Genomic DNA, 17057 nt, shown 5'->3' with positions numbered 1-17057 from the left:
AGCGTGTGGTGTTCTCTTCATGGGTCACCTAATAAAACATACCTACTTAAAACATACCAGGCTAATGCCTGACCTCTAGCTTTAGCAACATCCTAGACTCACCTGAGAATATTCTTCATGAGAATCAAATCTTGGAAAAAACTTCCAAATATAGAACAAACAAGAATAGCTGATTTTTGCACATTTACTTTACTCCTACACAATATACCATGAATAAACACTTGCTCATCTTAAATTGTATCCAAAATCTAGAGAGCTTCACACAAAAGTAACTCAACTTAGCAAAAGGCAGCATTAACAATGAATAAAGTAGGTACTCACTTTTAATTGCTGATTTTTTTTTTCTTACCTCTGCCGGTAGAGGACTAGAAGTTACTGGCTTGACTGGGTCATGTGACACAGCCAGAGTTCCTGCAGAGGAAGTTCCATTCATTGTTAATTTGGCTGCATCAGCAACTTCTCCATTGGGTAAGATCCCATCAGCAAACCAAACTCTCCTCTGCTCTCTAGGCTGAGCCACTTGAGGGGCCAGGAAAACAAAACAGGCATCATTGTGACATTGGTAGGGTTTCTGACACCAAAGAAGAGAAGGTAACCAATTCCAGATGTACAAAGAAATCACTATTTAGATAGATTAGAACTATAATTGTATATGAAACTGGTTAACTAATAAAACTACACGATTAAATATATACTTTGCTTCTATACCAAAGATGGAAAACACTTCTATATGCAAAGATGTAAGATACTTTGTTTTAAAATACTAAGGATTCTTAAACACATCTATGATATGTCACATACTCTGCCCAGCATCACTGACAGAGAAACTAAGGAAAAGTATTTTAAGTGCTTAGAAAATAAATCTAGCAGAAGAAATCCACAGCTCCTACATATGAGGTTTCCACAGAAATTAAATATCTGAAAAAGTGATATGGTACTTTTAAAGGACAAAAGCTGCCCTAAAAGATGTTGAAGAAATATTAATTAATAAAGGAAGAATTGGCAAAGATACATAAGAATTAGGAAGCAAACAGACCAGATCTTTGGCTAAAATCTAGCTGTAAGAAGAAAAAGACTGATCTGGCAATACAAAAGTAGTTTGCATTTCAGTGAAAGGACAGGAAAAAGTTAGAAAACTGCATCTGATGAAATCTCTTTAAATCTAGGTTTGGAAATCAACTCAAAACAGTCAAAACAGAGAGAGTATAGAAGAACAACAAAAATGACAAAAGAAGAGAATAGAGACTATAAGATAGAAAGCCTGAACTCAAAAAATACAAAGGCATATCAATAAAGGATGATCTAAAAAGAAGAGAAAACGGGCAAGACTGTGATACTCTCAATAGAACCCTCTGATATGCAAAAGGGGAAGGAAATATTCCTAGACAAAAGACCCAAAAATAATGAAAGAAGATTGATTTTAACTATCAGGGGGAACATCTTGAGAAGATCATCTTCAGGAAATACATAATTGTTATTTTTAATACTCATAATCCCTTGAATTTGCAAGGTGCCTTTCATCTGGCAATCTCATAATTTTAAAGAAGTGGTATTCTAAAGTAAGTTGGGCATATAATTCCTGTCACATGATATAACTAGAATTAAAGTCTTAGATTTAAAGGTCCATGTATGCAAGGTAATATTTTCATATTTTATAATAGGTTTAAAATGAAAAGAGAAAATAATAAGGTAGTTCTAAAAAGCAATACTAGAATGGGCTGGCTAGTAGGAAAAAACTCTCATTTTCATTACTTAGTAAATTGCTGCCAAAGGACATTAAGATAGATATGAGGCTAAGGTTTTACAGACTGACTTCAAATTCTGTATTTCTAACTATAAGCAGTGTCATTACTCCATTTTTAAGTTGTAGAGGAGATTGGCATATTTTCAGCGGTGCCTCAAAAATATCAGGCTATACAATATTATTTTTATTTGCCCAAATATAGTATGGACACATTTCTCACTTTGTTCTTCCATTTTAATAACCATCTGAAGGGACTTATCTGCAGTGTTTAAAGAGTTGTGCTGTAGCCACACCACCACCTTTTCAGAGGAACTTGGTGAGGAAAAAGAGAGAGAATAGCACATGATCCCCTACCTTCTGCTCCAGGGTGCTTTAAAACTCCCACAGGTACCATCACAGTGGGAGGTGGAGAGCTCAGTGCTCCTGAGGCCTGAGCTTGCTGCAAGGGAGGGATAGTAGAACAGTATTCAGCAGGATTGTTAGGGTTAGGGCTCTGGCTTGAGGCACTCATCATGTTCTCCCAGGCTTGAGCTAAAGCAAATACAGACACAATCAATGTGAATGGATTGCAAAATGATGGATATCAAGACCTCCACAATATTGGATAAATAAGTAATGCAGCTTCTCCTCATTAATACTCATAGTATTAATACTCTTCCAGCTAGTGAAGGTAGTAAGGAGACAGATGATTTTATTCAATAAAGAAGACCATTTAACTAAGTAAGCTGGTTGGAACAAATAAGGAATTAAATATTTCTTAAAAAGAATAATAGTAACATGATAATTCTGATAGAGACTGATACTAGACTGGTCCAAAATAAAGACAAGGCCTATGGTTTCTCTAAAAGAGACCATATATTTCCTTAAGAGGGAGTGACATTAAAGATATGTAACTAGAATAGACTTTAGGCCTCTTGGCTTGTTTTAATAGCTGAAGTATTTTATAAACTTGTATCAAAAATCAAAATCAGGGGCAAAACAATACAATTCCATTGTTTCATTTCTGTATATTCAGGCTTTTCTTAGTTAAGAAAAAAATTTCATTTGAACAATTCAGAAGCCTAAAGCTTAGGAGAAACATCTTGGTAATTTCTGTAAATTATGCTTTAATGAAGTCATCCTGTAAAAGAGTATCCAGGAATAACAAGCATTCTACATCTTTGGTGTGTCTCAAAAGCACAGGACCAATTTGAACATGAAAATGTGCCAATATCATATAAATGTGATCAATCAATATGAATGATCACAAAGACATTAAGATTCTATTACTCTCTAATTTCACTAATTACTGACATAGCAACTATGTCTTTAAAACTAAATAGGATGAAAGATGCTATAGAAATAAAAGATATAAATTTTATTTTGGAAGTTCATATACTATATGCCCAGGAATAGAAACCATCCAATTTTTGAGCATCTTTTTTAAAAAGTCCTCATTCAACATCAAAGAATGAGCCATAAGATTTTGAATATTTATTTCCTCTAAACTGGAAGACAAGGCTAGTAACAAAAGCTATGTTCATTTGAAAGCACTGGCAGAAAGAGGGAAGGAAGAGAAAAGGAGAAAGGGAAAAGAGGGAACACTGAAAAGCATCAAATTAAATAATCAGAAAAAGACCAGGCTAAGCCATGCAAGAGGAAAAGATGCTGGAAAAACCAGGAAAAGTAGATTACCTTAGGATCCCCTGTTAAGGGCCTCCTTGGCTTAATAAAAAGTAGTATTCCATATGAATCCTCTGCCATTTCCTTCATGTTTAGCTATGCCAAGTTAAAATAAATTGCCAGCAAGCTGGAAGACCTCATCAAATAAAAGAGGTATTAAGTATTGTAATTAGCCGCATGCTCTTGTCTGAGGATATATGTCCAAAAATGAAAGCAGTGGAATAAAAATCATCAATTGAGCAACTCAGTGAAATAACCACCATTCCAAAAATGACCCTTAAGAGTAGAGAGAATGTTTCACATTCGATCAAAATATGAGAATTCAGAAATGGGAGAAAATTGGGTGGATCATAGGATATCATAACAGACCAGATTAACTGACATGCAAGAGGTTAATAAGCCAGCAACAGGAAAACATCACTAGGAGCAATGCAGACAGACAGAGCAGGAAGGATCTGAAATTCCAGACTTGAGGAGGCACACTAACAGGCACAGACAACAGTAGTGTCCAGGGTCAACATTTTCTTTTAGTAATTATTCTGGTCATTTCACAAAGACACATTCAAAAAGAAAATACCACAACCTGATCAATTTTATCTTTCTACAAGAATATTCATGGTTTTTGTTTTTAGTTTGTTTTTAACTAGAATATCCTTGTATTCATTGCTAATTACCACAAAAGAAGAAACAATTAAAGTTATATTTACTCTTCTGGCTGTATTCTTTCATCATATAACACCTAAATTCAAAGCCTTATTCTTATAGCACATCTATGTAACTGGTAAGAAATAAGCAATAAGAAATAACTGGTAAAAAGTACAATTTTCAGCCAGGTGCTGTAATTGTAAATACATAGGGGACTCAGATTGGAAAGACAAGTAGGCCAGCCTGAGCAAAAAGTTTGAAAGATTCCTCCTCAACCAATAGCTGGACATGATATGAGTTTGAAGTCAGGAATATCCTGGTTCCAATTTTTTACCAACCTGGGCAAAAAAATTCCTGAAACTCCATCTCAATGAAAGATTCTAGGTGTGGTGGCACATACCTGCTAGAGTGAAGTATAAAATAAGAGGATCATGATCCAAGAATGGACCTAGTTAAAAAAAACCAAGACCCTATCTCAAAATAATCAGAGCACAAAATGGACTGAAGGCATGGCTCAAGAGCATAGTGCCTATCTAGCAAGTCCAAGGCCCTTAGTTCAAACCCCAATACTACAAAAGAGGAAAAAAAGAAAAGAAAATATCTGCTTGACCTTACATGCTATATTTTTTAACAAAATGGAGGATGAAATAACATGGTATTAATGTTTTTGATATTAAAGTCTATTAATTTAGAATGTTTTTCTTTTCTTTCTCTCAGTCATAGGTCTTGAACTCAGGGCCTTGGTGCTGTCCCTGAACTCTTTTGCTCAAGGCTAGCACTATACTACTTTGAGCTCAGTACCACTTCCAACTTTAACTGTTTTGAAGTTATTAAGGAAAGTTATCTTTCCCTAGAAAAAGAGAGCTTCTCTGGAAAGGTTCTATTTTTTTGTTTGTGCCAGTCCTAGGGATTGAATTTAGGGCCTGATTTCTTTTGCTCAAGGTTAACACTCTACCACTTGTTAGCTATTTTTGGTAGTTTACTGGAGAAAAGAGTCTCACAGACTTTCCTGCTCTGGCTGGCTTCGAACTGTGATCCTTACATCTCAACCTCCTGAGTAGCTAGGATTATAAGCATGAGCCACCAGTGCTCAGTGAATGGTTCAACTTTAGTATCTATCAGCTAGCTGATAAGTATATTCCCCCACCCTATCTGTCTCTATATAACACAATTATTTCCAAAGAACTTCATTCTTCCCACAAAACCTACCTGGCTTTAGAATTCATAAAATTAGAGACAGGAATTCCGGGATGCCAAAATACTTTTAAAATGTAGAAATTAAGCTCAATATCTTTGAAGTTCTGACATTTGAGAAGATGAGAAACTTATAAAAAAAAAGCCAAGGGAAAAAAAGAGTCTTTTTATAAATATTCTCTTATTCTGTCTCAATGACTACACAATCAATCTGTTTTAATACTTACCATTCATTAGCACTGAGTGGCAGATTACACATACTCTAGCTTCCTTTCGATCCATATATAACAATTTACATTTCAGGCTACAGCAGGAAGCACAGAAAACCTGTGAGGAAAAGAACATAGGAAATTTACTAGTATCACTACCAAGGGACCAGACCAAACTACTTCTTATTGACAGCCAGTGCTATTATGCTACATTATTAAAGAACTTCCAAACAAATGCAGTTCAGGGAGTTGAAATTCAAATCCTAGAATAAGATTTACAAGTCTGTTAACAATATGAAAGCTTACTGACAATAAAAATCTTTTTTTTTGTTGGTCGTGGGGCCTGAACTCTGGGCCTGGGTGCTGTCCTTCAGCTCTTCAGCTCAAGGCTAGTACTCTACCACTTGAGCTACAACACCACTTCCGGCTTTTTCTGCTTATGTGGTGCTGAGGAATTGAACCCAGGGCCTCCTGCATGCAAGGCAAGCACTCTACCACTGAGCCAGCTTTCCAGCCCGTGAAAATAAAAATCTTTGTTAAGGTCACATAGAAAATATATGACAGGGGAAAACCAAACACCTTAGCTGCCCTTCGGCTAATTTCTATGCACAAAACACGACACTTAACAGTTACATCTGCTATTTTGGTTCCAAAAGGAATTAGAACAGGATGAAACCAAGATTGAAATTTCTAGTTTTAATTTCTGTTTTCTACTTTCCTTATGTATGGAATAATAATCATACCAGCTGTTCTCACCAGTTTTCTGTGAGGATCAAAATACACAACTAATCATAAAAATAGGCCCAATCCAGCTACAAGAAATCAAAACAGACAACCCAAATCAGCGAGGCCAATTTCTAGCACCTTATTTTCACCTTCTGGGCTTAGCTGTAGTCTCACTTCCTTTTCCATTCTACACCAAACAGCAATAATCTCAGGTTCCTGTTTATTTTCTTGAGGGCTCTCTATCTCATAGAATTTCAAAGCTCTTCCCAGTAGGAGCAATTCTACTTCTCCAATTTTTATGGTTCAGAAGTATCCTCTGGGGCTGAGAAGGTGGCTCAGTGGTTAAAGCGCTTGCCTTGCATGCCTGAGGCCCTGGGTTCGATTCCTCAGCACCACATAAGAAAAAAGCCGGAAGTGGCGCTGTGGCTCAAGTGGTAGAGCGCTAGCCTTGAGCTGAAGAGCTGAGGGACAGTGCCCAGGCCCAGAGTTCAGGCCCCATGACTGGACCCAAAAAACAAAACAAAACAGAAGTATCCTCTGTCTTATAAAGCTAAGTAGATATCAGGCATCATACCAAAGTTAACATTAGTTTACTTTCCTTCCTATTAAGTAAAATTCAGGGCTGGGAAGGTAGCTCAGCGATAGAGTACATGCCTTGCAAGCATGAGGCCCTGGGTTCGATTCCTCAGTACCATTTAAACAGAAAAAGCTGGAAGTGGCGCTGTGGCTCCAGTGGTAGAGCGCTAGCTAGCCTTGAGCTGAAGAGCTGAGGGACAGTGCCCAGACCCAGAATTCAGTCCTCATGACCGGCAAAAAAAAAAAAAAAGTAAAATTCATATAAAGCTATTATGGCTACCGACTAAGTTTTCAAAGGACTTTATATCAAAATAACCTTTAAATATAGGGAGAACAGAGGTTATAGCATTCTTTTCTATAGGTAGAAACTGAGTTTTAATGGTGTTATTTCTTTTTTCTTTTTTCTTTGGATCCGGTCATGAGGCCTGAACTCTGGGCCTGGGTGCTGTCCCTCAGCTCTTCAGCTCAAGGCTAGCACTCTACCACTTGAGCCATAGCACCACTTCTGGCTTTTTCCTTTTTTCTTTTTTTTTGGGGGGTCCGGGTCTTGGGGCCTGAACTCTGGGCCTGGGCGCTGTCCCTCAGCTCTTCAGCTCAAGGCTAGCGCTCTACCACTTGAGCCACAGCGGCACTTCCGGCTTTTTTCTTTTTGCTTATGTGGTGCTGAGGAATCGAACCCAGGGCCTCAGGCATGCAAGGCAAGCACTCTACCACTGAGCCACCTTCCCAGCCCTGGCTTTTTTCTTATTGCTTATGTGGTGCTGAGGAATCGAACTCAGGGCCTCATGCATGCAAGGCAAGCACTCTACCACTGAGACACCTTCCCAGCCCCTTGATGGTGTATTTACCTTTTTATTGCTGTGACAAAATACCAGAGAACACAACTTACAGAAGGAAAAGATTTATTTTTGTTTGCAATTTCAGAGGTTCATCATAGTGGCAAAAAAGAGCAACTCATATCACAAAGGCCAGGAAACAGAAACTAAAAGGCTTTTGCTCTGGGCTTTCTCTTTTTTCTCTGTTTATTCCATCTGCCTCTCCCCCTCTATAGGATATTGCCCCCACATTCAGGAAGTCTTTCTCTCTTACTTATGCTTTATTAAAAGATGACTCAATCCAATGACATTGACATCAAAATTAACCATTGCAGATAGTTAAATGACTTATTCAAGTTAACAACAAACTATAGACACTTTACATATATTTTCTACCTCACTAAACCACAAAAATTCTGTGAAGACAGTCTTTCACAATACTGTTGAGGCATAGATAAGGCCAATAGTCTGACTGTGGGAGGATTTCTGCTTTTTGTTTAGTGCAAGTCCTGGATCTTGACTTCAGGGCGTGAGTGCTGTCTCTGAGCTTCTTTGCTCGAGGTTAGTTCTCAACCACTTGAAACACAGCTCCAGTTTTGACTTCTTGGTGGTTGACTGGAGATGAGTCTCATGGACTGACTTTGAACTACGGATCCTTAGATCTCAGCCTCCTGAGTAGCTAGGATTACAGGCATGAGCCACCAATGTCTGGTGAATCTATGACCTTTTAAATTCATGTTAAAATCCTAAGTCCCAAAGAGATGTTATTAGGATAAAGAGCATTTAGGGGGTAGTTAAGTCATGATCCCTCATGAATGTGATTAGTATCCTTATAAAAAGGCCTAAGAGAGACCCTCTTTCCTTCTGTCATGTGATATTAGAGTGACGTGCAAACCAAAAATACCACACTATCCAAGTATGTTTCTCAGCTTAAAGCTGAAGCTTAGTCAAAAGTCAAGTCAGTTCTAAAAATAGAATTAAAATAACTGTATTGCAGAAATATCTTAATGTTTACCATATAGTTCATATAATTTTATTACCACAACTAACAAAATTTGTGTTTATTTAACTTATTCCTCATTTCAAAACCAGTCTAAATTATTTTTAATGTGAAACCAGTATCCCCAAAGTTTCTAAATTAATTGTAATAAAATAAAATAAGTTCTTCCAAAGTTATCACTGTATCTGAAACACAACAGATATCAAAAATATTTGCTGTTTCCTTGATTAGTGAAAATTACTACATAAACGAATATATGAATGAAAAACAAACATTAATGTGCATCTAATCTAGGGAAGGTTGTATCTTTCATGCCCAACTTCACAAAAAATAACTCAATTTTAACAACAATAAACACTTTTTTTTTTTTGGCCAGTCCTGAGGAGCTTGAACTCTGGGCTTGGGCTCTGTTTCTGAGTCTCTTTGTGTTCAAGGCTAGGCGCTTTACCACTTGAGCCATAGCTCTACTTCCAGCTTTTTCTGAGTAGTTTACTGGAGATAAGAGTCTCATGGACTTTTCTGCCTGGGCTGGCTTTGAACCAGATCGTCAGATCTCAGCCTCCTGAGTAGCTAGGATTAAAGGTAAGAGCCACCATTGCCTGGCTTAGTCAAAAACATTTTTTTTTTTGGGGGGGGGGGGGAGTCGGTTGTGGGGCCTGAACCCTGGGCCTTGGCACTTTCCCTTAGCTCTTCAGCTCTTCAAGGCAAGCTCTCTACCAATTGAGCCACAGTGCCACTTCGGGCCTTTTCTGTTTATGTGGTGCCGAGGAATCGAACCCAGGGCCTCATGCATGCAAGGCAAGCACTCTACCACTGAGCTACCTTCCCAACCCCAATCAAAAACATTTTTTTTTTTTTTGTCGGTCGTGGGGCTTGAACTCTGGGCCTGGGTGTTGTCCCTCAGCTCTTCAACTCAAGGCGAGCGCTCTACCACTTGAGCTACAGGGCCACTTCCCAAAAACATTTTTAAGCTTACAAAACAGTAAACGTCAGAGGGATAGGCTAGACCTAATGGTTAGGAATAACCTCACACAACATGATCTGTACAGTCTGCCTAGTTATAAAGTGACAAATTTTGATGATTTATATAACAATTTCTAGGGGGGGGAGGACTGGGGGGGGGCAGGGGGAGGCTGGGAAGGGATGTGAAGGGCAAACAAAGGAGGAGGCTACAATACTTGATAAGAAATGTACTCATTATCTTGCCCATGTAATTATAACCCCTCTGTACAGTATGTTCACAATAAAAAATAAAAAAATAAAACAATTTCTACAATATTCAAGCTAAGTATAGTCATGTGCATTCCGGGGCTCCAAATTTAATCAACCATGTGTAAAAAAAAATTATTTAATAGTTTTTATTGAGGTTAAATAATTACACAACTTTCACAGTATTGTGAGATAGTGATATACTTAAAAGTCACACATTTTAGCCTTCACAAGGCAAATTGTCATTATCATGGTCTATAATGTTTGTGAATTCTATGAGCTTTGACAATATAACTATTTCTTCCACATTGGGTGGTATATACATTTCTTTCCTTTTATTTATTTTTATTTTTTTTATTTTGGGTCCGGTCCTGGGGCCTGAACTCTGGGCCTGGGCGCTGTCCCTCAGCTCTTCAGCTCAAGGCTAGTGCTCTACCACTTGAACCACAGTGCCACTTCTGGCTTTTTTTTTAGTCGGTCGTGAGGCTTGAACTCTGGGCCTGGGCGTTGTCCCTCAGCTCTTCAGCTCAAGGCGAGCGCTCTACCACTTGAGCTACAGCGCCACTTCCGGCTTTCTGGTGGTTTATTGGAGATAGGAGTCTCACGGTCTCTCCTGCCCGGGCTGGCTTTGAACGGCGATCCTCAGATCTCAGCCTCCTGAGTAGCTAGGATTACAGGCGTAAGCCACCAGTGCCCGGCTTGGCTTTTTTTTGGGGGGGGGGGGTGTCCGGTCGTGGGGCCTGAACTCTGGGCCTGGGCGCTGTCCCTCAGCTCTTCAGCTCAAGGCTAGCACTCTACCACTTGAGCCACAGCACCACTTCCAGTTTTTTTTCTTATGTGGGGCTGAGGAATCGAACCCAGGGCCTCGAGCATGCAAGGCAAGCGCTCTACCACTAAGCCACCTTCCCAGCCCCATTTCTTTCCTTTTAGTGTAAGCTGTTCCCTCTTTCCCTCTCATTCCCTCCTTCCCATCACTGCCCTTGAGTTGCTTAGTTTGTTTTTATCAATGTCCAGTGCAGCTGATGGGCCCCTGCTGTATATTTTTCCATTTCCCTCTGATTCTCTGCCCTCCTCCTAGCTTCCCTCAGATGTGTGCACGTGCACACACGCGCACGCACAAACACACACACACGCAAACCATTTATGTGGTCATTTAGAAATATGACAAATTGAATGGAGGTCCTTTGTTTCTTGAATCCTATTTTGTCATATCTCCTTGCATTTTGGATTTAACATCCACATATCACAAAGACCATGTGCCGTTTGTCTCTCTGCTCTTAGCTCACCTCACTCAAAATGATTTGTTTTAGTTCCATCCATTTCCCTGCGAATGCTATTATTTTGTCCTTTCTAATGGCTGCATAATATTCCATTGTATATAAATACCACATTTTTTTGATCCATTCCTCTGTAGTGGGGCATCTGAGTTGTTTCCATATCTTGGCTATTGTGAATAGTGCTGCAATGAACAATGAGGTGCATGTGTCCTTGTATCCTGGTTCCTATTGCAAAGGGTAGATGCCTAGGAGTGGTATGGCTGGGTCATAGGGGAGGTCTATATTTAGCTTTCTGCGGTACCTCCAGACTGCTTTCCAAAGTGGTTGTATTAGTGTACATTCCCACCAGCAATGCAATAGGGTTCCTCTTTCTCTGCATCCCCACCAGCATTTGTCGCTGGCTGAATTTAGGATGTGGGCCATTTTGACTGGGGTAAGGTGGTATCTCAGGGTTGTTTTTCTTTGCATTTCCTTTATAGCCAGGGATGATGAACATTTCCTCATGTGTTTCTTTGCCATTGTTATCTCTTCCTCTGAGAAGTTCTTCTTTAGCTCCTTTGCCCATTTAGTGACTGTTTGTTAGATTTGGGAGGGATTCGTTTCTTGAGTTCCCTGTATATACTGGGTATTCGGCCCTTGTCTGATATATTACTGGTAAATATCTTTTCCCAAGTAGTTGGCTATCTTTCTAGTTTCATAGCTATGTCTTTTTGTGCAGAAACTTATTTTAAGGTAGTCCTCTTTGTCCAGTCTCTCTCCAATTTGTTGTGACCCTGGGACTTTGTTCAGGAAGTTCCTGCCTGTGCCTATAAGCTCAAGTGCCTCTCCTACTCTGTCCTGCAGTAGTTTCAGAGTTTCAGGCTTGATGTTAAGGTCTTTAATCCATTTTGAGTTGATGTTAGTACATGGTGACAGGCTGGGGTCTGCTTTTAGTTTTCTGCATGTGGCTGCCCAGTTTTCCCAGCACAAATAGTTGAAGATGCCATGTATCTTCCATTGTATGTCTTTGGCTCCTTTGTCAAATATCAGCTGAACAGAGATATGTGATTTTATTTCTGGATCTTTTAATCTGTTCCATTGGTCTTCAGATCTGTTTTTATGCCAATACCAAGTTGTCTTTGTTATTATGGCTGTATATTAGAGCTTGAAATCTGGTATTGTGATCCCTCCTGCATAGTTGCTTTTGCCTAGAATTGCTTTGGCTATTCTAGGTCTTTTGTTGTTCCATATGAATTTTTAGATTGTTTTCTCTGTTTCAGTAAAGAGCATCATTGGGATTTTGATGGGAATTGCATTGAATTTGTATATCATTTTTGGCAGTATGGCCATTTTCACTAAATTAATTCTGCCTATCCAAGAACATGGAAGGTCCTTCCATTTCCTGGTGTCCTCTATGATTTCTTCCTTTAGGCTTTTATAGTTTTCATTAAATAGTTTCTTTACATCTTTAGTTAATTCTTAGATATTTTATTTTTTTGAGGTTATTATGAATGAGGTTGTTTCCTTGATTTCCCTTTCTGCTTATTCATCATGAGACTCTTATCTCCAATTAACCAACAGAAAACCAGAAGTGGCGCTGTGGCTCAAGTGATAAGAGTGCTAGCCTTGACCTGAAGAGCTGAGGGACAGTGCCCAGGCCTAGAGTTCAAGCCCCATGACCAACAACAACAACAAAAATTGTGTCTGTGATGACAATGTAAGTGGAACAACTATTTATGGTATTGTATTGGCTATCATAAGTAGTCTAATAATGATTTCAAGTACATGGGGTGATATGTGTACATTACATATAAAAATATACCATTTTATATAATGGTCTTGCACATCTAACGGAAATTACCTTAAAGTAGGAAAGTACAGAGTAGTAGAAAACTGATTTTTTTTTTTTCAGAATTGGGGGTGGAGCCCAATACTTGCTAGACAAGCATGCACAAGTCTCTGGGCTCTTCTGTCACTTATACCCCAGAAAACTGAAAGCCCTTTTAAACTTCCTAGTTAGTTTATTCTAGTCCAGTCACTAGATCCATAAGCCTTTGTGTCTGTATTCCCCTTGTTGAAGAGCAAACTGTGGATGTATAGATGCCAACACTCTGGCCTTCTTAGAGACTTTCCTTCATTCTATTATTTCTCCTAAAATTCCCTTTCTAGATCATCACTTATAGGATTACAGAACAGTTACTATCTCCAGTTCTGAAAATTCATCCATAATGACTTCTCCATCTAATAATTGCTTCAATTTTGTCCATTTTCCCTCATAGCAAAGTTAATATGAAAAAGTCACGTTTACTTCCAGATGACTTTTTCCATTTTCAACTCAGTCTCATCTAGCTCTTTGTATCCACTAGTCCATTATTAAATCTGCTTTCTTTCCCAATGATCTTGATGTAGCCAAAACTAATAGTATCTTTCCTGTCTACATCCTATTGACCATCATCAGCATTTTACATACTTTTTTTTGTGTGTGGGAGGGGTGGTTCTGGTCGTGGGGCCTGAACTCTGGGCCTGGGTGCTGTCCCTCAGCTCTTCAGCTCAAGGCTAGTGCTCTACCACTTGAACCACAGCGCCACTTCCGGCTTTTTTCTTTTTTGCTTATGTGGTGCTGAGGAATCGAACCCAGGGCCTCATGCATGCAAGGCAAGCACTCTACCACTGAGCCACCTTCCCAGCCCAGCATTTTACATACTTAATTAATCCCTTCTTTCACAAAATACATTCCTCTTCTGACTTCCAAGATAGCCTATTTTCTTGGTTTTCTGCTTACCTTTTTGGTTACTCATTCTCAGTGATGTGTACTGTGTTCTTCTGTTTCTCCTCACTGTCTCAACCCTGAGATCTTCTCTTCCCTCTGTACCCTTTCCCTAAGTGACCTCTTCTGTTTTCATGGCTTTCACTATGATGCTTACATAACCTGCAAAGCTGTACTTGATTTCCTTTCTCTTTTTAGGTGACTATTTCCTCATTAAGTATGCTTTAGTCATACTGAATTTCTTTCATTTCTTTTCCTTTTTTTTTTTTTCTCTGTTGGTTGTGGGGCTTGAACTCAGGGTCTGGATGCTGAAGGACTCCCACCCTCTTTTCCCAGGCACATACAGATGTTGGGCAAACCAACAAAGATATATGCAGACTGCCTGATGCTGGCAGGGCAATCTATCTAAGCCTGGCTGTAAACATTCCACTGTGGGCTTAAACAAAAAGCCCCCCCCAACTCTTTTGACCTACTGGCTTTTTCATTAACCTCTGCCCCCTTGCTCAGATCCCATTTCTGAGCCCATCTCTTCACACAGTCTCCAAGCCCACAGGAAGGCTGTGTCCCCCACTGTTATATCTCAATAATCAGTCCTCACCTGTTTCCTTCCTTTCTCCTCCATTTTCCTAACAGACCCTGTCCCTGAGCTTTTTCACGCAAAGCTAAAGCTCTACCACTTTGAGCCACAGCACCACTTCTGGCTTTCTGGTAGTTAATTGGCAATAAGAATCTCATGGATTTTCCTGCCCAAGCTGGTTTTGAACCATGATCCTCGGATCTCAGCCTCCAGAGTAGCTAGGATTACAGGTGTGAGGCATGGGCACCCAACTGAATTCCTTTCCTTTAGTGTTTTTCTACTTCAGAAGCTTTGCTCATGCTGTTCTCTTTTCCTGGACCATTCTTCTCTTGATCTCTCTCTCTCTCTTTTTGTTTTTTTCAGTCATGGAGCTTGAGCTCTGGGCCTGGGTGCTGTCCTTCAGCTCTTCAGCTCAAGGCTAGTACTCTACCACTTGGGCCATAGTGCCCACTTCCGTCTTTTTCTGCTTATGTGGTGCTGAGGAATCAAACCCAGGGCCTCATGCATGGGAGGCAAGCATTCTACCACTGAACCACTTTCCCAGCCCTTCTCTTTGTTATTCTTGGGGGGGGTTGTTTATTTAGAGACAAGGTCTCCCCTGTGGATTCTAGGCTAGTCTGGAACTAACTACATAGAATAAGCTGACCACAAACTTGGGATCCTTCTGTCTTTTCCTCCACGTACTGGAATTACAAGTGTCCACCACCATACCCAATGCCTCTGTTCTTGGAACAGTGCTCAACTTTCAAGTATCATTTAAAATGTCATTGCTCAAAGACTGTCTTCTTACCATCATCATTTTTTTTTTTTTTTTTTGGGTCCGGTCGTGGGGCCTGAACAATGGGCCTGGGCACTGTCCCTCAGCTCTTTAGCTCAAGGCTAGCACTCTACCACTTGAGCCACAGCACCATTTCCGGCTTTTTTCTTTTTGCTTATGTGGTGCTGAGGAATCGAACCCAGGGCCTCATGCATGCAAGGCAAGCGCTCTACCACTGAGCCACCTTCCCAGCCCCTATCATCATTTTTTAATATTACTCCTCCTGTTAATTTTCTTTTCTTTTCTTTTCTTTTTTTTGTCGGTCGTGGGGCTTGAACTCTGGGCCTGAGTGCTGTCCCTTAGCTCTTCAGCTCAAGGCGAGCGCTCTACAACTTGAGCTACAGCGCCACTTCCAGTTTTCTGGTGGTTTATTGGAGACAGGAGTCTCACAGTCTTTTCTGCCCGGGCTGGCTTTGAACCGCGATCCTCAGATCTCAGCCTCCTGAGTAGGTAGGATTACAGAAGTGAGCCACCAGCTTCCTCCTGTTTATTTTCTTCACTGCTCTTAACACAATTTATCTTCATTTGTTTAGTTTTTGTCATTAGCCTAATATTTACATACCATGAGGTCAGGGACCACAATATCATCATTAACTCAGCACCTGGCACAATGACATATGAACATCAGGCAATAAGTCAATCATCTATGACTGATTTACTCATTAACAAACATTTATTGAGCACTTTGTAGCTGCCAGATACTATGCTAGATGCTAGGAATACAAAGTTAAATTAGAGCTCATTTCAAAATCCTTAGAGACCAATTGAGGAAAGGACAAACACAATGCTGCATGAATAAATGTTATGTAATAGGTAACATCTACTCTTAGCCAACATAGCTCTTTTTTTCCCCTTACATAGTTGTGTGGTTCAAATTAGAATGTCAATTAAAAGGCAGGTTTTCAAGCAGAGTGAAGGAACTGTGAATTTCCATGCAGTATTCCTTTATTTAACATTCCCAGTGTATTTCTATGTAACTCAGGCTGGCCTTGAACTAGCATATTCTGCTTCTACCTTCCAAATGCTAAGATTACAAGTGTTGAGATAGGAGTAATATTCTTTTGAAAGCAGATACTTATTGTTCTCTTATCAGTTGATTCCATCAGTACATAAGGAAACTAGAGAAATAAAGTTATTATTGTTTGAATCTGTCCTTAAACAGGAAAAATACAACTAATTTAAACCATTTCTCAAAATTCTTACATCCAAAATATGAATTTGATATCACTTAAGACTCAAGGTGTTGATTTTTAAAAATGTACTGCTGCATTAACAGATTTATTTATTTCACAGTTTTTCAAATATCTACTGATCATCTCTTAGGTGGTAGGATGGAGAATACAGTAGTAATCAAGGCAGAAAAGGCCCTTATCCTTACAGAGCTGCGAAAAAAACTGGAGAGTCAAAAATAAACAAATAAATCACAATTAAAAGTCAACAGATCAAGAAATATTAATTCCACTGAAATGTATTACTTACAAATATATAAATACACAAAAATACTTTTGAAAGAATTTAATGTAGGTATGTTTAAAATGAATTAAAAGACTATGAATAGTGGGGTACTGGTAGCTCACAACTGTAATCCTAGCTACTCAAAAGGCTAGGATCTGATGATTACAGTTTAAAACCAATCTGAGCGGGGAAAGTCCTAGAGAATTTTATCTCCAGTTAATCACCAAAAAAAAACCTAAGTACTATAGCCTTGAGCAAAAAAACCCCTCAAGGGCAACAACCAGGCCCTGAGTTCCAGGTCAAGCCCCAGGACAGACACAGGTGCTGTCCATGGATAGGTGAATGGATAGGTTCAAGGCCTGTGGATATATAAACTCAGATAAAAGAATATTATTCAGCAGTAAG

At 39.4% G+C, this 17057-nt stretch overlaps 1 protein-coding gene across 2 annotated transcripts in view; it reads right to left on the bottom strand.

Annotated features, from left to right (window-relative positions):
• Zfyve9 (zinc finger FYVE-type containing 9) overlaps nucleotides 1-17057 on the bottom strand; it is a 115461-nt gene that overhangs the window by 43949 nt on the left and 54455 nt on the right. Inside the window, exons 5-7 of one of the 2 annotated variants that reach the window (XM_042679431.1) lie at nucleotides 5473-5572; nucleotides 2099-2275; nucleotides 350-519 (exon numbers count right to left, since the gene is read on the bottom strand). In XM_042679431.1, the coding sequence (XP_042535365.1) occupies nucleotides 350-519; nucleotides 2099-2275; nucleotides 5473-5572 (447 nt within the window). The remainder of the gene's footprint in view (nucleotides 1-349; nucleotides 520-2098; nucleotides 2276-5472; nucleotides 5573-17057) is intronic. The other variant, XM_042679439.1, reaches the window with a different exon arrangement.

The sequence above is a fragment of the Dipodomys spectabilis genome, unplaced genomic scaffold (assembly GCF_019054845.1).
Source record: "Dipodomys spectabilis isolate Male_0828 unplaced genomic scaffold, ASM1905484v1 ptg000002l, whole genome shotgun sequence".
NCBI lineage: Eukaryota > Metazoa > Chordata > Mammalia > Rodentia > Heteromyidae > Dipodomys > Dipodomys spectabilis.
Note: the sequence above shows the minus strand (reverse complement) of the source record. Positions and strands in the feature narration are given on the sequence as shown.